Source organism: Haemorhous mexicanus, chromosome 6, assembly GCF_027477595.1.
Source record: "Haemorhous mexicanus isolate bHaeMex1 chromosome 6, bHaeMex1.pri, whole genome shotgun sequence".
NCBI classification, from domain to species: Eukaryota; Metazoa; Chordata; class Aves; order Passeriformes; family Fringillidae; genus Haemorhous; species Haemorhous mexicanus.
Window position 1 is genome coordinate 38,834,753 of NC_082346.1, and position 24,343 is coordinate 38,859,095.

A 24,343-nucleotide genomic window follows, 5' to 3' on the forward strand; every position below is an offset into this window, starting at 1 on the left:
AACAATTTAACATTAAAAACATAGTGCTAATTAAAAATAAGCTTAAAAATGAGAGCAAAAGTACAGACAACTCATAATGGGGGTGCAACGAACAATTAACTTTCCCTGCTTTGAATGGTACTTAAATTGTATGAAGTGTTTGTTAAACACAGCAGCAAGAATGCTTCCACCGCTGTATGAAACTGCAGATGTATATTATATTAAAATTATTATAAAAGCAAGCTTCTAGAAACAAAGCATTCTGAATTATGTGTACATTTAATTAATACGTAGACATGAGCTTACAAAAAAAGTATATTTTAAAATATATTTAAATTACTAAACCCACTCCTGCTTTCACCTTTCTAGCTTCCACGTCAAAAAGTCAAGCTTCAATTATCAAGTGTACTTCAGTGAAAGAACCTCTTTAAAGAAAACAATCCATAATAATGAAAGACATAACCAAATTACAACCAATAAAACAGCCCTTCCTGGGACTGCAAGCAGAGATATTAGAGACCATTTAGTAAAGGAAGCATTAGTGAACAAGTTCTTATATTGAGGTGACATGTCTCACATTTATTAAAGAGGAAATTGAAACTAAACCAAAGCCTTTATTGCCAAAAAAAGTAAAATGCAAATACTATGATTACAGATGACTTTTCAAACTCAGAACTGTTATTCAAACAGTTAAACACTAAAATATACTCTTTCACAAAGTATCTGATAATTTCAGATCTTACTGGTTTAAATCAATGTGTTCAAAAATAAGCGTCCATGAATAACAGAATTCTCTAAAGATAATGAAGAATTCCCTGCAGAAAGGGATGACAACAAAAAGTATTTCTTGAAGAAGAATTACAGGAAGTATACCTTGCATACCCCTAAAAGGATGCTATGTAACTATTCTCATTAATATTTGTAAAACATTCTCATTTTGCCAAGTAATAAAACTCCCTATATTTCCGTTTTCTCTGCTTTTGGTATTTTTTTTTTTCCTTCACGGAACACTTAGTATTCTAGTTAAATATACAAAGACTGCTACCCAGAAGCAATCTGAGAATAAAACTGGCTTACAAAAGCTTTCCTTATAAAACAGATGACTTGAGCAGTTAAGTTTCATTTCACTCTCCTGTAGAAGAATGTCTAGAAACCTGTGATCCCAGCTGATGATGTGAATGTAAAATAATAATGAGACATCTTTTTTGAACCAACACTCTTTTTTTTCTAACAGGCTCTATACTGAAAGGATTTCATTTCTGAAGTATAGTACTTAATATTGCAGCCAGCAGGTGAGATCTCACATAAGAAAAGTCACTCTTAGAATGGGCAGATCTCTACACCACACAGACTGCAAAGCTTGTCTTCATCTTTACTACAGTCAGCCATCAGCCAGGCACCTATGGTGACCAGAAGCAGATATATTCTTGAAGATATTATAGAGCAATCAATAAAATGACAGGATAAAAGTCATGACTGGCACCCTAAACTACTTACTTTCATGAACCCTCTGCTTTCCAGAAGAAAACACCATTTGTCTTCTCCACATTGATATGCATGAATGGTTCAATACGTCAATGCAAAAGGCCACAAATGGCTTATAAACACTTACTCTATCTGAACTGAAAGCATCTTCTCCAGGTGCTTTCATGCCAAACATATGAGCATGAGAAGTTTGTCTCAAAGCATACTCAAAAGAAACTAAAAGTAGCCCCTCTGCTCTGCTATCTTGAAGCAGCTATTCATTTAGTTTGTTACTAATTAGGGGACTGATATCCTTGCCTTTTAGTGTTTTTCAGTATGTTTGGGCACTTCTTGTCCTTCAGGCATAACCTCAGAACAGTCATACATACAATTCAGAGAGAAGTTTACAAAGGAGCAGCTGCTGTTCCCAATAACTTCTGTGCATTTCATGCTGAAAAATGTGTCAGAATTCAAGACTGTGCCACCACTACAGGAGACTGCACAAGTTCCTGCTTTCAACTAAGTGCAAGTGTACCTTCCTGTAACTGTTCAAGTATAGTAAGTGTTACAAAAAGATTTTTAAAGAAAAGAAAGTGCCATCTCTGCATAAGCAACTACGGTCAAGGCACAAAATGGGATGACCCTTTTACCCTCAAAAAAAGCCAAGGACAAAAAAAAATTGACCTGGTATGAACAGAAGCAAAAGTTACAGCACCATCTCAGTGTAGTATCCTTCAGAGATCAAAAGTGAAAAAGATAACTGAATATTCAGTGATGAAAAGTTTTAGTCTGAGAAGCCTGAAGAGTTTTATTAGGTGGAAGATGTATTGGTCCAAGTCTGAATAGAACACAGAGATTCTTATATGTCAAGAAGAGGCGATGGTAATGAAGATAATGAAGATGGTGAAATTCAGATCTCTTTTCAGTCCTATCAACTGTTCTATTTTCAGAAATCAAGGGTAGGAAAGCGAACAGTACCAATACTGTTTTGTAATTACAGAACAATTAAACGGGAGGAAAAGAGCAGGAAAGTTTTTTAAAAGTGCAAAAAGGTAAAGAAAAACAGTAAAAGTATCTTCATTTCAACAGTGATATAGATATATATAAACAAGATGTGAAAACTTTCAAACTGAGAACACATTATGCTGACCTCCTAGAATAAAATGAGATATGCAACATCTCCACTATCATACCCTGCAAAGGTGACAGGCTGTATGTGAAAAACAGTCACCCCCTGACTTACCTGCCAAAATTGATCTTATCAAATTTGGGCAAGAAAGAGGCCTTAAATTCAGCATATTACTGAAAAGAGAAGCCTGCTTTCGTAGAAATCAAACCTAACTCCTTATCTATGTATCACAGTTAGTCCTGGATAAATGTGGTTTCTTTCTCTGCTTCTGGTGTTTTTTAATAAAAAAAGATTCTTCAATAAACAGATTTCGCATAATTTTACAGCTTAGATTGCAAAGGAAATGAAAGTTGTAAGCTGGTGGATTTTTATTATTGTTTTGGTGGGGTATTTTTAAAGATCCTTCCATAAAGAGGCAGTAGTTCCACATAACATGGTGACTACCTGGACAGACACTCTCCTTCTCCCCAGCAAACATGATTACTTAATGAAAACAGATACTGACAAAAGATGACCTTAATTAAGATGTTCCACACAAAAAGAAACATGAGGATACAAACTAGAGAAGTATCAAAATAGAGAATCAGATCTACATCTGTTCAGTTATTTATGTGTACATGTGGAATAAAAGTTTCCATACCTGAGGCCAGGGCTGTGTCTGCCAGGTTACGTTATACTGTAAATACAGATTATGCCAGTTACAGATGCATATCCAACAAAAGAACCCATCAGAATGTGTGTCTTATTATTCTGTCTTCAAAGTATTGCAATGCACATTTAATGCACATTTGTTTGACATTTATGAAGATATATATTACCATGCAGATAAGCTCTGATGGTACTCAAATTCTGATAGAAGTCAAAAGAATGAAGGGCAAAGGAAGAGGTACGTACTCAGGATGAAGTCCCCAAATGATCAGATATGAGCAGCAGGAATAAAAAAGCCCTTCAACATTATTTTCAGGTTCAGAATGTTAAAAAAATGAGGAAAAAGTCTACAAAATTGTATTTAAATAAATCTGTCCAACCTTGAATGCATACTTTTACTCTGTGTATGGAGTTCTCTCATCCAAACAGTTCAGCGATGTAAAGGCTAATTTTCAATCAGAAACTCTCATGAATGTGACAAGCCAAGAATTTCACAAACCACCTTTTAAGACTATATGTGTTCAGAGTTTTCCAAAGGAGATTTCTTAACTTAAAACTCAAAACGCTAAACAATGACTTATGTCACTTCTCAGCACCATCACACACAGTTGTATCCTAAATACTGTCTTCTGTGAACCAAAGATTTCAAAATTCCTTTAGATGAAGAAAACTTTCTGCTACTTTGCAGCTACTATGCTTCAAAATGTCTAAAATGTAAAGGATTTAGTAAGAAAATTTCAAAAAGTTCATAAGAAAAGAAGTTCATTTTGGTATTAAAAATAAATTTCTAATCCTACCAAATATTTCACGCGAATTTGATGTCAACTGCTGATTTACATGTTAAATGCTGGTACACATGAGCATGCAGATGACTACTGTAGGCTCTCATTAAAGCAAAGACTAAAAATCTTTGCTTTGTCAAAGCTTTTATGTTTATGTGTGTGTGCACAAGTCATGCAAAAATCATGAAAAAACAACCAACATGCACTAACTGACCAGTAACCGATAGTTACAAAGTAAATTCAAATCTTAATAATTACAGAAGTCGTCAGGAAGTGTTGTATATTAATTATCATGTATTTTAGTTAGTGTATGCCCATACAATTTTTCAAACTGAGGAAAAAATTTGTTTTACTAGCTATTTCCAGAAATTGTTAAAAAATACTTCCAAAATAAAAGCATAGCAATGGGAGCTTTTCTAAAGCAACATTACATCCAAAGGGCCCTGGACAAGCTCCAGGAGTGGGACCATGGGAAATTCTTTAGGTTTAACAAGACCAGGTGTGGGTGCTGCACCTCGGCTGGGGCAAGCCCCGGTATCAGCACAGGCTGGGCATGAACAGACCCAGAGCAGCCCTGCCCAGAAGGACTTGGGGGTGCTGCTGGCTGAGAGGCTGGACATGAGCCAGCCATAGGCACTCCCAGCCCAGAGAGCCAAACCTGTCCTGGGCTGCATCCAGAGCAGCGTGGGCAGCAGGGATTCTGCCCCTCTGCTCTGCTCTGCTGAGAGCCCACTGCAGTGCTGCACCAGCTCTGGGGTGCCAGCACAGGAGGGACATGGAGCTGCTGGAGTGACTCCAGACATATGGAATGGATTTTAACTAAAAGTGTAAGCTTAGATTGGATACTAGGAAGGAATTCTATATTATAAGAGTAGTGAGGCACTGGAACAGGAGTCCAGAGAAGCTGTGGGTGCTCCCTCCATCCCTGAAGTGTTCAAGGACCGGCTGGATGGGCCTCTGAGCAACCTGATCTAGTGGTCATCCCCACCCATGGCAGAGGGGTTGGAACTAGATGATCTTTAATGTCCCTCCCAAACCAAACCATTCTATGATGACAGATTTAACACCACTTTATGCACTAAGAACTTTATAGTTACAGTTGATAACATAATTTCCAAAAGCATTTTTACCAGGTAGTTCAACCCTGAAGTTTGGTTAAACTATATAGTTAAAATAGGTCAACTGGTCAGAAAACTCAGGGAGTAGACAGATATCAAATAAAATGTTGGTAAATGCACAGAAAAGTCAAGGGCATTATAAAATAGAGATTATCTCCTAAATAAAGCCACCAAAAAGTTCATATTTACATTACAGGCATTTCCCAATTCTCTATGCCTGGGGCTGTAAAAATAATTACAAGCCCAGAAATAGCAACTTATCCAAGTTCATAACAAAAAAAAAAAAAAAACAACCAAAAAAACAAAAAACCAAAAACCAAAAAAACCAAAACAACCCCAAAAAGTAAATAAAAAACCCACACCACCACCCCCAGAAATAGCCCAACAATCACCAGTCCCACAACAGTATCACAGTACTATACTTTAGGAAGCAGATGAAGTTTAAATCTTTCAGAAAACTTCTTAAGAGTAAGAATATCCTCAAAATGCAAGTTGTTCATTATTTTTACACTAACATTTCTATGAATTTAGTTTTCATCACCTCTTTAACCTTGAATTTTTGTCTTTTCAACATTTCTCATTTATGAAATGCCTGTCAAAGGTTTTGACATATTCACATTCAGCAGGAAGAAAGTTAAAGTTGGTTGCCCCCATTACAGAAAATGATGCTTAATGAAAAAAAATCAAAAACAAAACAACAAACAGAACTCATGAGAAAAAATGTCTTCTATATAAATAGGCAAAAAAGTGTTGTATTACAAGATTCAGAATCTGCACTTACTCTTTACCCCTTTCTTCCCCTTTCGTTCCTTCTTGTACTGTTCCTTCAGTTTACTTATTAGTCCCTGGTCTACATCCCAAACCTCAGCAGTTGGGGACAGGTCATCTTTGTCTACATGCAGCATATTATTAAAAGAAAAAAAATCAGCAGTTGGCAATGCAAGCTGTTGGTGATTTACTGTCATAGCTGTATAAGAGCATTAATAAGAGTTATTAATAAATCTTTATTTTAAAGGTGCAGTCTCCATTTTAAGTTTATAAAAGACCAAGTTTAATTTCATACAGTTTTCCAAGGCACTGTATATTATCAGTTATATATTTGAAAATTGTAAGTTAATTTGTTACCAAGGAGCAAACAAATTAAACTTCATAAGTAACTGTTTACGTTAGATACTTCAAAATACACAAAAAAATCATTCGTATTTAGAAACAATTACTGCATCTTTAGAAAGACAGTGTTAAGAAATTATTCAGCCAGTGTTGAATAAGCAAATAAAAGCATTCATGCTATATCTCTCATGAAAATGCAAGCTGAGTAAGTCAGTGCCAGTTTATTCATGAAGACCACCATGCATCCTTTCGCATTCATTCCACATGCACAAGAAAGAAACTTGCTCCTACATATAACCAGAGAAACAAGTCTATAAATACAGTTTCTCACATAAAGATGAAGAAAAGTAATTTGTACAGGTGGACATCCCACCGCATTCCAGAAATTAAATCATAATTAGCAGAAATACAACATTCCACAGTAGTTTCAGAAGACATCTATTTTTCTTTTTGACAAATATTGCAGAATTCATTATTCTTTATGAAAAGTCAATTCTCCACTTGTCTAAATTATCCGTCTCAGTCATTTCTGGAAACTTCGAACTACTAAAAAGATAAACCTGTTTCTATGACAAGGCAAACAACATTTGCAGAAACACTTTTGCTAGTAGACCACCTGGCAGTAACCAAACTTGGTTTGTGTGCCAGTTTAGCTTTATACTCACAAATTCTTTAGGCATGAAATCCCAAGACCTAGTTCCTCAGCTCCCAACTTCCAATCATATTTACAATATGATTGTACCCATTTTTGAAGCTATAACCATTATAATCATGAAAGTACACAAGAGGAGTCATACACAGCAGAAATGAAGTAACATGCATTTAAAATAAAAATAATAGGAATTATTCCAAGCACATGTTTCATGACAAAACATGACAATGAATGGACAGACACCCTAGGATACTGATGCATCTGCCATCATTCAATGACAATCTTGATCAAAGAGGTGGAACACAGAGATGGCAAGGGCAGTGAAACATGAAACAGGAGCATAATGGCAGAGTCCCCTGAGCTGTCCACAAAGAACTCTGGTGATGAGAAGGGAACAATGACATCCTACACCAAACTACAGCTACATCTACCAAACTGCAAACACAAAGACCTCAATCTTTCTGATCACTGGGCCTAAGCATTGATAGAGAGGAAGAATGATTACTCAGGAAACACAAGAAGCACAGAAAGGTAAGTCAGAGAACGTGCCCAGTCAAAGAGGAAAAAAATCAAACCCGCTAAGACTCAATTAAAAGAAAATTCCATTAAAATCTAATTAAAACTAATAAATAAAATTCCAAAGCACCATCAATAAAATGAAAATAATCAGCTAGGTTGCAGCATTGCAGAGAAGGATTCGGGAATTAAACTGAACCAGAAAATGACCACATCTAACATCAATGTCATGCTGTTCTAAAAAATGTCATTTTGGTACATTTTAAAAGGTGCAGTGCATTCAACCAGGACAGTGCAGGTAATGACAAAATTGAAGTAACATGTTCAGTCTGTGTTCTGCACTGGAAGTTTGGAAAATGCCTGTAGAGTGCAAAAAAAATAGGGCAGTGAATATAAAGACAAAGAATTTGAAGGAACTGGGCTCATTCAGTCAACAGAAAACATGAAAAGCACAAGCCTGCAAACATAAATATTCAAAACCAACACTGTTGGCTGCAAAAATGTAGGCTGCAAATAGAAAACTAGATAAAACACAAACTCGGATTATCTGGGTAGGCTGTGAAATGAATTTCAAACAAGAATTTTAGGAAAACCCAGCAGTGTTTCTCTCCAGCATGCCTAGATATATTAGGCTATTTCAGAACAGAGCCATGTAACTAGAAGACCTCTCCAACTGCCCTCAGGAGTGACCTTCCTTGCACTAACCGGATATAGGACAGCACAGAGGACCCTGGATGTCCACTGACCAGTATAACTGACTGGGGGAAAGGCTTGTTTAAATTTTTCTATTTTTTAAAAGTTTTCTGAAGATGGCCCAAGAGACTCTGAATTTCAGTCACACACTGCCACCCAGAATTCTGGGTACAGTCATTCTCTGATTTATGGGCCATCTGTAAAGAGAACGTTTGTGTTTCATGGGGAAGAGAAATCCAGTGATGAACACGTGAAACCATAAGCAGAATAAAGAGACTACATAATAAGTGACATCTGCAATATGTAGCACAATATATAACACTATGTATATATTGCTGTTTGCTTAAGCAAACTGAAGTTATAAATGCATTTTTTTCTTGATACTAAATCACCACAAGGAATTTTTTTTTTTAAATTTAAAACTGTACATATTTTTTTAGTATGTAACATCACTTTGACTCCTGATTTAACACTGCTTGAACTTGCTCACCTTTCACTATTTTGAAGTTAAGCTGTTCCTAAGTAAAACATGTTCCATGACAGGACACTTTAAATCACAATGTTTGGAATTAATTTAAACTCAAAACATGTTAACTAAGGCACTTACATAACATAAAATGCGTTCATAAAAGGCTGTAATACAGCAAGAAAGAAAAGCAATCCAGACTTCAAAATACTCAGTGACAGGTTTGAAGAAGTCATCAACAGCAAAAATGTAACTATCAAATTTGGTGCTGAAATATTTTAGGATATTGAAAGTTAGACCTATAGATAATACTCTGCATTTAAGTACTGTAAATATCACTAAAGCAAAATTAGGCAATATATTTAGAGCCTAAATATCAGATGTTTTCCAGATACAAAACAAACACATTATAACTAATTAGATAAGTAAATATTAACTTCTTTTTCAGAATGCTTAAATGTTTTCAAAGGTAAGAAGAAATAGAAAGAGGCTGATGACAGGAAAACAAAAACAGGAAGAAATAAAACCCAATGAAAACAGAACAGAGCAACTCCTACACTATGAAGAAAAATTTGGATTTTAGCTGAAAATATTTAAGTTCACGACTGATGCAATTGTTTAGGAAGATATAGTACATATTCATTTAAATTAAGTTTCCCCTCGACACAAATAACTAGCTGGATGGACCTGATATTTGAAGTAACAAGTTTCATAGAGTTTAAAATAACTAAAAAAAATTGGTTTAGACACTGTATTATTTTATTTTAGAAAGCATTTAAGTGGGACAGTATTTAAAATGTGACAGTTAACAGAGAAGTCTCATCATATTTACACTGATCTTTAAAAAGTAACACAATCCCAAGATCTGATGGACTGTATCCTTAAATGCTCATTTAAGGGAAGAACATCTGTACTAAAATCAGTGACATGCTGTGTAAAAAATATTACTATAACAGTTGTAGGCATGTCTTAGACTGATTTAAATAGTAAGTTACAAAATATAGAAAAAAACTTATAAAAATTGTTTTCATACAACAAAACTGAGAACATACTTTGAAAGATGAAACTAAGTTTATGTTTTATTTCCTCCTTCCCACTTTCTTGTCTTAGATATAAGGTTTTTGGTAGCAATGGGATTGCTGCAGTTAAATCAGCTGTCACCAGTGTGTACAAACTCCTAAAATGCTCTGCCTTACTGCGCTATGGATTCATTGAAAATGTAATAAACATTCAAACAGCTCTATGAAAAGCATGGTGGGTCAATTTGATTTTTAAAACAGACCTTAAAACTGGGTAACTACTTGAGAAAATGCCAGACATGGAACACACTGGAAAGTAATCCTTGGAAACAGTGACTTGGAATTTCAATGGACAAGCTAGTTCAACACAGTAGGCTTCAGCAGTCTGGATAAATCTTTGACTGCATGAATTACCGTATCAAACTATCTTGCCTTTTATATACAATAGTCAGATTGATACAAGAACCACAACTTTCTACATCACTATATATTTGAAGGGATGTTGCAAGCAAGTCAAAAACTCTTGCTTCAGGTGCTATGAGACATCTTTTACCAAGAAATCTGCCTGTGTGCCAAAATGAAAAGATCATCAAGCAACTGTTCAAATAACATCAACTTCAAAAGGGAACAACAGCAAGCAACTAAAATGATACTAAAAATAGACAGTTATTACCAAAACTAAAGGTAACAGCTTGCTCAGCTTCATCTTCCAACTAGAAACAAGACTGAGTTTTAAAAATAAAGGTGACAAATCCTTTGATACTAGTTTTTAGGAAAGAATGCTTTCAAATCCTTGTTACCTTCAAAATCAAGACTGTATTATTTTCCTGGAACATGGGCAATTACTTAATTTTTGTAAATCTTTTTATTTTCTTTGCTCACTGGGATATTTACTGAAGTATGACTTCATTGTCACATAAAACACTCAAACAACCCAATCTAATGGGAGTTTGGGGTTTACAATTTAAGACTGACAGTATGTAAGTACAAAATTTTGCACTTACTTTGTTGTATCACAACAAGGTTGTGATACAACAAAGTAAGTGCAAAGTTCAGAAATTAAGATAGTCAATTTCCCATTTAAAGGCAGATATCCATTACTTGGATCACTATTCTTTTTCCTATAGTCAATTTCCCATTTAAAGGCAGATATCCATTACTTGGATATCACTATTCTTTTTCCTATACAAATTTTCTCCTTTCAATCTCCTCTTTTGAAACATGTAGGCTGCAGAAATTACTGACTTAACAATTTTTGTTTCATGTCAAGTTACTAACAAAAAGTTGGGCTACTGGAAATGGATTTGGTTTTTTTTAAATTTTACTAATACAAGCCATATTAGCAACAACATCTAAAAATCTCAGCCAGAAAAATAAAAGTATGGTCCATTTTTCAAGTACACCCAAGAAATTAATTTAACTTAGGTACAAAAATTTGAAGGTCCTGATAAGAAACAAATACGAAAAAAAAACTGTATTTGAAAGCAAATTTAATCAAGGTATAAAAACATTCAGAATCCTAGCCTTTCTTCTCTAAAAAAGAAAATATTCTCCTCTTAGTTTTGAAATCAGAAACAAAACCTGAAAGAAATGTGACTACAATTGTACTTGCACCTACAACAACATATATACATATATATATATATATATATATATAGGAAAGTTTCATACAATGTATCATTTTCTAAGCATCAATGTTTTATCATCACATTCATCCACACATCCACACCATTTTAGTAAGTATTACAAAATTCTTAAGAAGTATCATGAACAAGTTTTCCTTTATATTTAAATGCTTTTATTGGTGTCTTACCCCACTCTGTTCCATCTCCTGAACTTCGAGCTTCTCCAGCTCCCTCACCATCTTCAGCTGTCACTAAAAAGTCAAATTCTTTCAAAGCTTCTTCAGTATCAGGGTCATCTGTAAGGTCAGCAGCTAAACCTTCATTACCAATCTGCAAGAAGATAAATATTTTCCTACATTTGAATCATAAACAGATTTCCTAGTCATTTAGATTAGAAGATATATAGGCTATTCTGAGTAATTTGTTGCAGGGGAAATCATTTTTCAATTTAAAATGCAGAAGAAGAAACTGTGACCTCAGTTGGCTTATCAAAACAAAAAAGAGAACAGTGCAGTCTGCTGAATGTTAGGAAATAAAGAGAACACTGACACTAGCTTTAGCAACAAAAATCCCATACACCCCAGCCTTCACTTTTTTAATTTAACACAAGAATTAGAAAACTTTGTTGATTTTCTTGCCCTATCAATAGCTCTGCAGAGAGAGCTTACGAACTATGCTTTCTACTGGTCCAGAAGCCTTTCCTTCTTTTTGCTTTCCAGTTCTATTTCAGTGTTAAGCATAAGCTTGGAATATAGAACGTTTTAAGAAAACTGTCTTTTTACTATTTCTAACCATATCTTCACCTTAAACAAAACAAACTCTCTACTAAGGCATCAGTGAAAAGTTTTATTTTATTGTTCAGTTGAAGAAATTTTCCTCATGAGTTTATTAGCAAAATGTTCTGACTTTTGCAGAAAGAGACCATTTTTATAAAGATAACTATAAGTGATCCTTTTGTTTACTATTAAAAACAAAAAGCTTTGTTAAAAGTCAAAAAGTCGGTGTAAGATCTTCATATATGCTTAGAGATTTACTTGATAATCTTATTACCAGACTTTTTGTAGAAAAAAAGAGATTCAACTCAATGCTTGACTAATCTCTTAACCAGAAGTCGAAGGTATGGTGAAAAGCCCTTCCTGACAAATCAGTTTGGGAGATTTAAGGCTTACATCAAGCTAAGCTCATACTGCCAACTATTCAGGAAAATCCAATGCAGCATTCATATTTGCAAACAGCCTGGTTAGTTGCTTTGAAGTTTGCAATGTAATGTAATAAGTAAACCACTGCATCTATTAGTAATGCATCTGCATATAATCCACTCTGATAACAACAGTGCAACAAATACTTTGATAGTACATATTTCTATCCTCTCCAGAGAAAAAATTTGTTTTTGAAAGGGAATTTCAGCTCTATTATAAAAAGAAAAAAAATATTTACTTTGTGTTTCTTATTTATCCGATGCTTTTCTTTTCCTTCTGCAATATCTTCTATCATGTCATTCTCCTCTTCTTCATCACTATCATCTGCATTTTCTAAGAAATTGAATGTTTCAAGAACATCACCAGAATTCCTATATAAATAAAAACATTAAGAGAGAATCCTTTTTACTTGCTGAAGATATTTAGAAGCTTAACCAGATTAAACAAAATTGCTACCTGACAGCTTAAGAACTTAAAAAACAGCAAAACAAGAAATAGCTGAATGAAGAAGTTGCTACATCTGCTTAAATCCTTATTACAAAAGCACTATTCAACAGACTCCTTCCTTAAAATAACAACTGCAAAGTGATTATATTACATAAGTTAACATCAACACACAATTTTCCTGTATATTATGTTAGTATAACACACATGTATGTATGTAATAAGGGCACATGTTCTTATGTATAATCAATTTCAGTTAAGTTCATAACGGTTTGTGGTCAACTACACTCACAGGTGTTCACAGGCTCTCCAGCCAAAAGTTCAACGTGAACTGACCAGTACATATCAATGACTAAGCAAAACAAACTTTTTGCATTTCTTATCTCTTCACTTACCTTTTGATTTCCTGTCCCTTTTGTTTTGACGAAGGAGATTCACCCCCATTCAGGATCTGTTCTAAGTTCTTTGTCTCTACTGAACCATTTGGTTCTGAATTGGAGAGCCCAAGCAAAGACCTTACCCGCTGGGAGCGTACATCCAATATTGTATCTGTATAACCTACTTCCTGAAGATACCTAGATATGTTAAGAGAAGAAAGAAAGAGGAAAGGATATTTGATGAAAAAGGAACCTTAGTATTCACTGTTAAAAATGAATGTCACTGTTGTGACATTTAAGAAAAAATAAGCTTCGTAATCCTCATCACATGGAAAACCATACTCTGTACTGCTTAAAGCTTAGGACTCTGAGGTCCTGAAGAACAAATCACTAGTTGCCCACCTCAGCTTTGTTCTATAGAGCTCCTCAACTCAAACTGCAAGAAAAAGTATGAATACACCAATATCCAATGATGCTACTTACTGTCGCAGTAACTGTCTGCCTTGCTTCCAAGTCAACTGGCTATTCTGAGGTACTGCAGGAACCTCTGTATCTTTGGTATCTTCTGAAAGACACAGTGTCATAGTTAACATCTACCTTATACTGCTTTTAGACACAAAAATTCCCATCAAGTCAGAATATGCATCATGATCTCTAGTTTCAACTGGGTATAAATGTACCCAAAATGTGGTACTTGTAAAACAGAAGGGGGGGGGGGGGGGGGGGGAGGGGGGGGAGTGGGTGGCATATAAATCTGCAGACCACAATTTTAAGGAATGCTATACAAATACAGGCCCAAAGACCAACATTTCAAAAGAAGTCAAATGCAATTCAACTTATTAAAGAGCCCAGCAATGTTAGGAGAAATGCTTTCTTCCATCTGCAATACTCTGAAGAGCAAAACTGGTATTATCAGCTTGATATTTACAACTGCAAAATCAGATGTGCTCCAGAAAAGCAATTAGGATAGCCTATTTTTTTCTTCTTTGGAGTCTTTTCCTTGATTTAAGGTAAAAACATTCAGAGCTTCAACAAAAAAAAAAAGTCAATTAATTCTGATTTTCAGATTAAAAAATATTTACCCCATTTACCCCATAACTTCCCTAGATATATTCTCTATAACAGACCTAAGAGGGGGCTGCAGAGAAGCTGCAATAAATTAAACAGACAAAAATTTATTGTAAAAAAGTTACCTGATTCAAAAGTTGGCATTTTCAAGTCACCTTGGTTCAATTCTGTGCCATATTTTAATTTATGATATTTTGCCCTGAAAAAGTATGCAGATGTTTATTAAATTAGTAGACAAGACTTTGATCAACTCAAAACATTCTACCGTTTCCATTTAAAGCAACCATACCAACATAATACAATTATTCCAGCTAGAACTGTTGTGATAATTCTTGCATCAAACAATTATTTCTAGTCTTTCAAGAACACAGTTTTGATATAGTATTTTGATAATTACTCACAATTATCAAGTAGCTTACAGACAAGTTTAGTGTGTTCTTCACGCACGCGGGGCTTTTCCTGTGTATCATCTAATAAGAGAACGTTTCCAAAACCAGCAGATTCAAGAAATTAGCAGAAATAATTTTTCCAGTTGTACCACTGTCATAGGTAGCCAATCACACTACAATAAATGAACTTGGGGTTCCTGCCTATCTGCCACTTTTGATTTCTGCTTCATCGAGACTTTTTGTCTCCTGCTCCGTCTTTGCTTATGCTACGTATCCCTCAGAAGAGCCATGTTAGAGTGATTGTTTCTCTCATCACCTGTATTCTCTTCCAGATTTCCTCCTCCTCATTGACTGGAGGCTTAGCTTCCGATTTCTACTTAGTCCTCCTATGCAAAAGTGCCTCAGTCGTCCCCATCTTCTGATCTCCGATTCACTAACCCTAACCTCTCCTTCTCCATCTGATATGCTAAGGCCTGAACAACAGGCCTAGGCCTGAGCTGACTTACAAGATGAATTTGGAGCATGATGCGAATAATACCATCAAAATTTTTTAGTTAAAAATAGATTATCAAAATATTTTTATTAGTTGCTCTTAATGCCAAACCGGCTGCTGTAGAGACGTCTGTATAACCTAGTGTAGGATATAGCAAGAGATTCTCTCAACTAATGTCCCTACGGGCTTGTTAGTAGAAGAAATCCACCCAGACTATATCCCTAGAGACTTGTTAGTGGAGTATTTTAGGCAAAAAGCCTCTCAGCCATGGCCTGGGCTCTGGCCCGGGCTGGTGAGGAAGCATGCCATCAGAACCAGATCTTTGCTGCACAAAAGGCTAACAAGTCACTCGGACTTGCTGATTTGGGCCTATAAAAGCTGGACCTCTTTTTGGGCAAACCTGAGACCTCACCGATGAGGGGACACATACAACACAGGATTTTCCCAATTACTGGGAAGGCTTCTCCAGGTCCTCACTGCAAAAGGACTGTGACTCTGGATGATGGTGAAGTGTTTAGGCAATTGGTGATGTATCCTTCTCAACCACTAGTCTCTCTCTCATAAAGTAATGATTAGATGTATTACCTTGCTTATATTGGCTTGTTGCTAAAGCCAAATGAGTAATATGCTTATTGTTTTATCAAATGTATCCCCTTACATCTGCCTCAATATTAAAAGTAAATCAAGACCATTCTTTCCACTGGTGTCTGTGTCATCCCACCACCCCCATCAACTGGCCAAACACCATCACTTTGTAAAATACTGGTCTTGGTGATACTATTTCCATGAAAGTATACATAAGCCTTCAAAACCTTATCCTCTACCCAAGTTGCCCATCAAAATGTCTTCAGCTCCCTTTACAACAAGGAATCTCACACAAACTACCTATGCCTATATACTGGAATTCTCAAACTTTATCACTGATCTTCCACAGTTTGACTTTTACCACCTAAATCCTTTGCAATAATACTCAAAATCTCATGGTACAGGCTTCTCGGTGTTCTGCAGTAGAGCCAAAGTGAAAAATATCGATAAAAACACTAGCAGCCATATTTTGATGAACCCCTCTAAGCAATACAGTTGTTATCACTCCAAATGAAACATTTGACCAAAGGTTTAAGAATAACTGAACAACACTTAGATTCCATCAATTATAAAAACTATTCTTGCATATGAAACTTCTCAAGTGAAGACACAATGGAACACGTGCTGGACAAAATCAAGAATTTCCAAAAAACCTTCTCCAATGCCTCAGCCACTATTGCAAGTGTTTTTAAACTGAAAGTACAGGTTGGTACTCAAATGGTGCCTTATATATTTGATGGCAAGGATTTTCTTAAAGATTACACAAATTTCTGCTAAAACTGCAAATAAGGAAGTCTCATTAACAAACTGTCAGTAGATGGCACTATTGACCCTTTTCAGTAAGATAAAATCCCTCATTTCATGGCAATCACACTGTAACTGAAAAATTGTAAAGCTCCTGAAGACTTTTTGTGACCTGAATCCAACTGCCAACTAAACAGATTCATATTTTTTAACTATTTATGAACATATTCATAGCTCATCCCTGCACTACTTAGATGGTCTACCCCAGGTCCTCTCTTCAAACAGAGAGACAAAAGTTTGTGCCACATTGTAACAGTGCAATGTTCCACCAAGCTTTCCAAATATGAGAAGTACAGTGAAAGACTGAAGAAAATTATTATTGCTCAAGACAACTGAAGTGTGTCTGGTTCACTTGAAGTTGGATGGGCTAGAGTTTGCTAAGTCAATCCCTTGTGAAATGCTTTTTCATGACTGTATGTTTGGTTTAAAATTTGCCCTTATTTTCTAAAGCTTGCTGTTCAATCTCCTGAGAACTTTGTCACATTTTCCCATGCACCTGCCTCAGGATATTAAAAAAACCTAAACCCCTTTAAGAAACTTGTCAAGCTAGTCTGGGGCTTTACAAGTACATACTACAATTTATATGCCCCATAAAGTACTGTCCATTTGGGAGGTAAAAAACCCCAAGCAACCCTAAACAACCAAAATGAAAATAATTCAAGTCAAATAAAGTTTACAAAATATTTTTTGCTCAATTCATAAGTGAAGCCAATAAAGCACTATAATTGAAAAGCCAACCTAAATTTGTTCAATTTAGAGCTGTGACGTACTATTTAGGAGTAGTTGTTCCATTTTGGAGTTACAATTTCAAAACATTAATTAAAATTCTACTTTAGTTGTTCATTAGCACAGATAATCATGTATCTGATCTAGAATTATACCAGTGACTAGCCACTGTAAATAAGAGAAAATATTGCTGCATGCAATGAGACCAGTTGCCTTTCACATTGCAACTTTAATTTCACAGCAAAAATTTAATCTTATAAAATTCCAGTCAACTATATATTTGCACATCTATTCCTTGCCCTGATGGGGCCATTATACATATCTTAAAAAACACTAAGAAGCTACATTGTCATTGACAAGTCACTGACAATACTCCTCCACACCACAGAGTAACTGAATTCTACAAGAGGCAATGTTTCAATCTTTGGAGTATTGACTTACCTAACGCTAGGTTTCCATGAGGAAAAAAGAGTAGAAGAAACAACACCCTAACTTGATTTAACTGCTTCCTGCTGTTTAACTGTTGAATCACACCACTCAACTGGAAAGATCTAAGTTAGCTCCAGTCCAAAGCCCACAAAGCCAAAACACAGTCACAGCTTTATGATTTCAGCAAGTGTCATTAATTTAAGCACAACACTATGGTAACAAAGCTCAGAGTGGCTCAGAGCACACAACAGACAACATCTGGCTGGGTCTGCAAAGCACCATAAAAGAATGCACACTAGATACAAACCAAGAAACCCCAAGCATGTAACTGCACAAGACCTTATTTTATTGCTAAAAAAACTACCAACTATCAAAGCGTTTAAGGACACTAAAATAATAACGTTTTACTTGTCTAAAACAGTATTACACAACTTAGAGATAAACACTAGAAATATCAAACTACTTTGTAACAACTACTGCTTTTTACTTAATCTTACTCACTGATGTTCTACCTCATAACCTTTTTCTAAGAAACCACAACAGTTGTCTGAATGAGTTTATTCCTGACTCCGAATTGGTATTTCACTGCATGAAGCTTTTTGATGGCATCAGGGAGTTCACAACAAGAAAAGAAGAAAAAGGGTGGGGGGAATCAGGTGCAACACTGAAATTTGCTGTCAACAATCTTCCGGTCTGAAATTCTCATTATTTATTTTGCTTGGAGCTGGTGTATTTTCATTAGTTGTGATTCTTCACTCAGGGGAACAATGACCAAAAATAACGTCTATTACCCTGAACACCTACTGCAACAAGCAAGTAGCCAACATAATATAATTCTTGGATGATTTACTGGCAAGTCAGTACCTGCTTGCTCTCAATTACTCAATCCATCATACTTTCACAGTTAGATCCCCTCAAACTACTGATCATTTGTAGCTTCCTCGTTGCCTCCCACACATTTACCAGTCAACTCCAGTTTCAATTCCCACTTCTAGCAACCTTCATGAGAATCATGGCTGAAACTTATGCCAGGATCTTCCTCTTGAAACCTACTGCAGTGCTGGATTGCACCCACTAGCCACAAGAACTAAAGCAAACAGTATGTTTCTGCTGTTATTCTTCCGGTGTACATGTTTACAAGTTTCTTAGTCATCAGATGAATTTCAGAATTTCATGGGAAGACTATAAAGGTAGCTTCATATCAGGAAAGGAAAGAGGTTTCACCAATGCCATTCAACTTCAAACTGTACATCCTGTTATAGGATGGCTTCATGCTGCAGGTGAAATTAAGTGCCTCTGATTTATCTCAGTAAGTGGGCAATCCTCACTGCTTTATGGTGTACATTTGCAGAATGCCCCTACATAGCACACAGTTGCCAAAATAAGCCAAACCTTTTCCTTCAACTTCAGAAAGTTACTTACAGGCAAGACACCTGCATCTGCCCTAACAGCATATTATTTCTTTGAGATGCTCAGTGTTATTTACACCCCAATACCCTACATACCTTTCATCTGCCTTGAACCCAGACTGACTTGTACATTACCTGAAGATATTGTTATGACAATAACAACTTTTAGCCATACACTGGCTGGAAACTTTGAGTTACTTTCCATTAAAAGGACAGGGCTGAATGAAGTAATAGATCCTTTCTGCCTATGACTTCACCAGAAAATATATGATGTGCTGATATGGCATTCCGTATGAATATCTTCTGAAGCACCTCTATACTGGACACTTCACACAGAAGAACAAAGCCATCTTGCCAAAACATTAGGTTTTAATATGAAAACAACTAGAACTTATTTCTGTACTAGTCCCTTACTGATCCCTTACAGTGATCTATAACATAAAATATATTTAGACATACTTACGTTTGGACAACTAACTTAAAAATATCCAGGTGAAACCTCACCACATTTTGCTACAAAATTCTAAGTTTACTCTGGCAGGAATGTTCCCCCAAAATCAAAATACACAAATAAAGACTACATATGTTGTTGCCTGACTCTCAAGATGTTTCACCATTGGACTCAGCTACTTTTTAGAAGCAAGATAAAATGAAAAATAAGAACTGAGTCCTCCAGTGAAAGTATAGGCACTTGACAAGATTATTTCCCAGGTGATTTCACAAAATTAACCACCAGTTTTGGATAAATGAAATAACCAGGCAACAAAAGAAGGTAGGTTTGAAGGACATTAGCCTGTAAAGACCGAATGGAATTTTAACTTTTTAAAGAGGAAATTAGTGCTACAGAAAACACACCTAGAGAGGCTAAATATGCAAGCATCTACCACATTTAAAAAAAAAAAAAAAAACCTTCAAAATGTAAAAACAATTTTTAAAGGATTTTGTTCCTTCACAAAATACAGTTTTCATCATGCAACACATACAGCATAGTTGAAAAGGATCAAGAGAGCAGTATTTTTCATCCTTTCCAATTTAATACAACTGAAGCACAGATAAAGGTACAGTAATAAGATATGAACCCTTTGGGTATGCTCAGTCTTACTCAGTATACCTTGAGCCCAGAAAAGAGAAACTGTCCTGTTTGTCTATATAAGACGCAAGTCCGAACATTTTGCAAATTACGCAACTTTTTATTATAGAACGCACCAAGATTTGTTAGAAAACATGAGGTGAAGACAATCAACCTTAAAGACAAGTTTACATAAAGTAAATTAGAATCATCTAATAAGGCATTTCACTTAATGGAAGGGAATTCATCTTAGTCAAATAAGTTTTTCAGATCAGAAAAAAATCTAAACAATTTGTATACCTACCTTTCTTGTTTTAATGCATATTCTAACATTTTTATTCTTCTCACTAAATCTTTCTTCAAATTTTCTTGGCCCTTTCTTTCCCCTTGTAAAAACGCTATCCGAGCCTGAAAACACACAAAAAAAAAGCAAAAATTTATTTTATTCCCTTTGGTACTCAAAATAAAGCAACAAAGTCTGTCACACATGGAAGAAGGAAGAAAGAAAAAGAAAAAAACTGTATTTTATTTATCATTTCAGCAAGTCAATAACAACAAAAGTATTTCTACCCTAGACTATTATTTTCTGTTCAAGATGAACCGGTATTAAAGCCAGTGTAGTAACTCTACAAGAAGGCACAAATGGCAACCATATGAAACATTTTGATATATGCACACACGTGCGTCCACAGAGCATTATTAGCCTAAGTTCTATTATACATTTTCTTCCAAACCAAAAGCCATATTAAATTAGGTACACTGCAACTAGCAATTCACCACCATACCGAACAGATTAAAAAATTATTACATAAATTCAAATACAGAATTTACAAATCCATTATACAAGAAACAACTATTTTATGGATTCACATTTTATTTAGTACTGAAAACAGCTGAATTTTAAGGGGCAAATGGGTTTAGTGTGCTGCTCTATATGAAGAAAAATAATGATTTATTTTTTTTTCCAAAGCATCATACTACCCACCTAATGTAAAAAGAAGCAAGGAAAACTCCTACTTGCCTGCTAACCTAGTAGAAGATAATGAATTCAGCAGAACATATAAGCCATCTCAACTAGCGCAAAAAATTGTAGTTGAAAAATAAACATAGTAAATTTGCTGAGGAAAGAAGTAGTCTCTTCATTACAAAGTGAAAGGACTTGTGTTTTGATTTTTGGAAGCTAAAATCCTAGGGAAGACAAGTGAATTAGCAGATGGGAATACAAAATTTAAACAGTTAATGACTTTAGTGGATTGGTCATCATTACAGAAACATCATTACAAACTCATTTGTCCTCTCTATGACTTTAAATTGACTGAAGTCATTTAATAGCTAATTCAGTAGTAGATTCAATATAAAATTTCTTGGAAAAGGAATTTAGAATAAGGAAAGTAAAGTGGAGACCACATTACTGAGCTGAAGACCACCACCACCATTTCATTACTACAGCAGGCATGGGGAGGAGGGAGGAAGCGCTAAGATCGGCACCCCATCTACCGGGGAAGGTTTTTGTAAAGGGCGTGGTTGCACATTTTCATTACTCAGTGGTTACAGCCTGAAACAGTCTAACCAGGGCAGTAGCATTCTTGCATGGCTCCTTTCCTGAGCCCAAGTGATATCACCGGGTAAGACTTCACACATCAGCCCTGACTTTAGCCACTCTGGCCTTGTGCTCAGCAGTGAACTAAATTCAAACATGTTTCTTTACCTTGCATAAGCTAACTACTGATTCAATCCATTAAAATCCTAGTGAGAACAAGGCAGTTAAGAGTATTGCAGTTAAAAGTCTGCCATGAAAGCACTCAACTAACCACTGGCACTTGGTGAGAAACAGTAAGGAACCAAAGTGTATTGTAAGAGAGGAGGGACTGGGGAGGAAACAACACCAACTTGATGCCAAAAAACCCCAAACATACCCAAAAAGACTGTACTGTTTGCACAGATATGTGAAGATAAAAGGTAGAGAACAAGATCCAGAATCAGGAAATGCAACAAACTCAACTATACTCAACTGCAACTATGCTAGATTCCAAAAAACACTCCAAAAATTACTCTAATCCAAAGAAAGTTAACAGTCTTTTGCAGAAAACTACAATTACCCATAATTTCCACTCCTCTAGTACCTAGGGCAGCAACTGACCAATTTCACAAGCTTAAGATACTATCCCAATTTTCACTAGTCAATGCACAGTTGTTCCACAGCGTGCATAAAAGAGTTACAAATGTGGGGTTTTTAGAAAGAAATGTTACCTGCACATTTGCACAACAGCACACTACAAACACTTGGGAGTTACTGGCTACCCACAGACTCCATCTACAAAAAAAACCTCAGAACTACTCTGGTAGTTATCTAATGAGGGTTATGAAAGCTCCTATGCCCTTTGACTTGAATGCAGTTCTCAGCTCTTTCCAAAATTAAGGTCTTCTGTAAGTGATGGGCTTTTCCTCTTTACTTTTCTTCCATTGGCCAGCACCCTCTTGTAACCGTTTGACAAAATCTTACCTGCTATTGTTGACCCTTATTTCAACCTCAGAGAGGAAAATAATGTAATTGCAACCTACACAGAGGGAGGCATCTGCTTCCTAAATGCTCACAGTCCAACTATTTCCTTATGGAAACACTTCTGGAGTACTTGGCCACATAGAATCTAGTCTCCATACTTGACAGTATTGCCTAGACCTCATACTTTTCATACAACTTAATGAGCTACTTGATCTTGAGAATTAATACACTACAGAATAATGATATAAAAAATCTAAAAAAAAAAAAATATAATAAAACCCCAAAGATTTGCTTTACAAAAAGAGCCCAAAAACCACTTTTCTATACAATAGTGTTTATAACCATCTTTACAGAGTCCAATAGGTTGAACAGAAAGATTACCACACAGGAACACACTTTGCAGTTAAGGCTCTGACATTTTTGTCAGTATTATCAGACTTCTCTTATCAGAATTGCTTTCTGTAATTGTTTGTTTACATTTGACCATTTTGGGGATTTATTACTTTTTCTCACTGTAACCACCACATGGCTAAACCATAGCAGAAGATAGCTATGCAGATGTTAAGAGCTCACTCTTTAGAAACACATAAAATCAATTTAGACTTGAGGAATCTTTAGTCATCAAGACCTTCAATACAAAACCAAGAATCAGATCACCAAAACTCTGCTCTAGAAATTAATCAACTTGCTTCCTTCAGTCTTGAACTGAGAAAGGACAAGTGTCAAACTTGATACACTGCATGACGATGAGCCCTATGAATTAACACACCTCCTTTTTTGAAAAGCAATAAATCTCAGGGTCAATAAAAGCACAAAGTAAACAAATTGCCCTCAGGGGTGATGAACTTAGGTTCCATACACAAGACAAATGCTCAAAAAATTATATCTACATAATATAACTTTCACAATCCTTACACATTCATTTCATTTGAAACAGTTCTCAGAAGAGATAGATTTGATACAATTTGTAAATATGGTGATGACTTAAGACTGTGTAGCACAAAAACCAGGAAAAACAAAATGGCACACAACAATGTAGCACTAACCTTTCCAGCCCACACTCTACCCTCCACAGTTACAACAGAATTCCTTCCACTGCCTTCAACTGATTTGCAAGTCCCCAGGATGACACCAAGAGGAGCAATCCTCTTCCACCTACTATTTCTGTTCCTTCTACTATGCTGACTTACCTGCTTGTGTTGGCACACATCAAGTCTACTGAGAAAATCATTCTAGGGCTGAAAGGTTTAAAAAACACAAGCAGAGAGACTAAGAAAGTCAAACACAAGTCTTAACGCTTCTGAATTGAAAATTCAATCAAAATGCATTTTTAAAGATGTATTAGCAAGAACATTTCTTAAGAGGAAGAAACCCACATTCTTCTATAAAGCATGTAATAGTTCTGTAAGTAAAAATAAGACCACTCATGGTTTACAAAACCCAGCTGGATTTAGTTGTGCACAGATTCTGTCAGAACATTTTCAACCTGGGTAAGGACTGCATTTTCAGTTCTTCAATGCCTAATAAAAGCTTTAATTTTCAGGGCAGGTTCCTCCTCTTCTACCAGCCTGTAAATTTTTGTATTTTCAGTATTTTCACAAAGCCCTAAGATCTACTATGTTTCTACAAAACTGACACTTAACCAAC

General features: G+C 35.6%; 1 protein-coding gene across 5 annotated transcripts in view; it reads right to left on the reverse strand.

The window, feature by feature from the left end:
• STRN3 (striatin 3) overlaps positions 1-24,343 on the reverse strand; it is a 58,183-nt gene that overhangs the window by 18,592 nt on the left and 15,248 nt on the right. For 2 of the 5 annotated variants that reach the window (XM_059849859.1, XM_059849862.1), the window contains exons 2-8: positions 20,498-20,601; positions 14,415-14,488; positions 13,705-13,786; positions 13,240-13,419; positions 12,639-12,771; positions 11,390-11,531; positions 5,902-6,012 (exon numbers count right to left, since the gene is read on the reverse strand). In XM_059849859.1, the coding sequence (XP_059705842.1) occupies positions 5,902-6,012; positions 11,390-11,531; positions 12,639-12,771; positions 13,240-13,419; positions 13,705-13,786; positions 14,415-14,488; positions 20,498-20,601 (826 nt within the window). The remainder of the gene's footprint in view (positions 1-5,901; positions 6,013-11,389; positions 11,532-12,638; positions 12,772-13,239; positions 13,420-13,704; positions 13,787-14,414; positions 14,489-20,497; positions 20,602-24,343) is intronic. The other 3 variants (XM_059849861.1, XM_059849863.1, XM_059849860.1) reach the window with 2 other exon arrangements.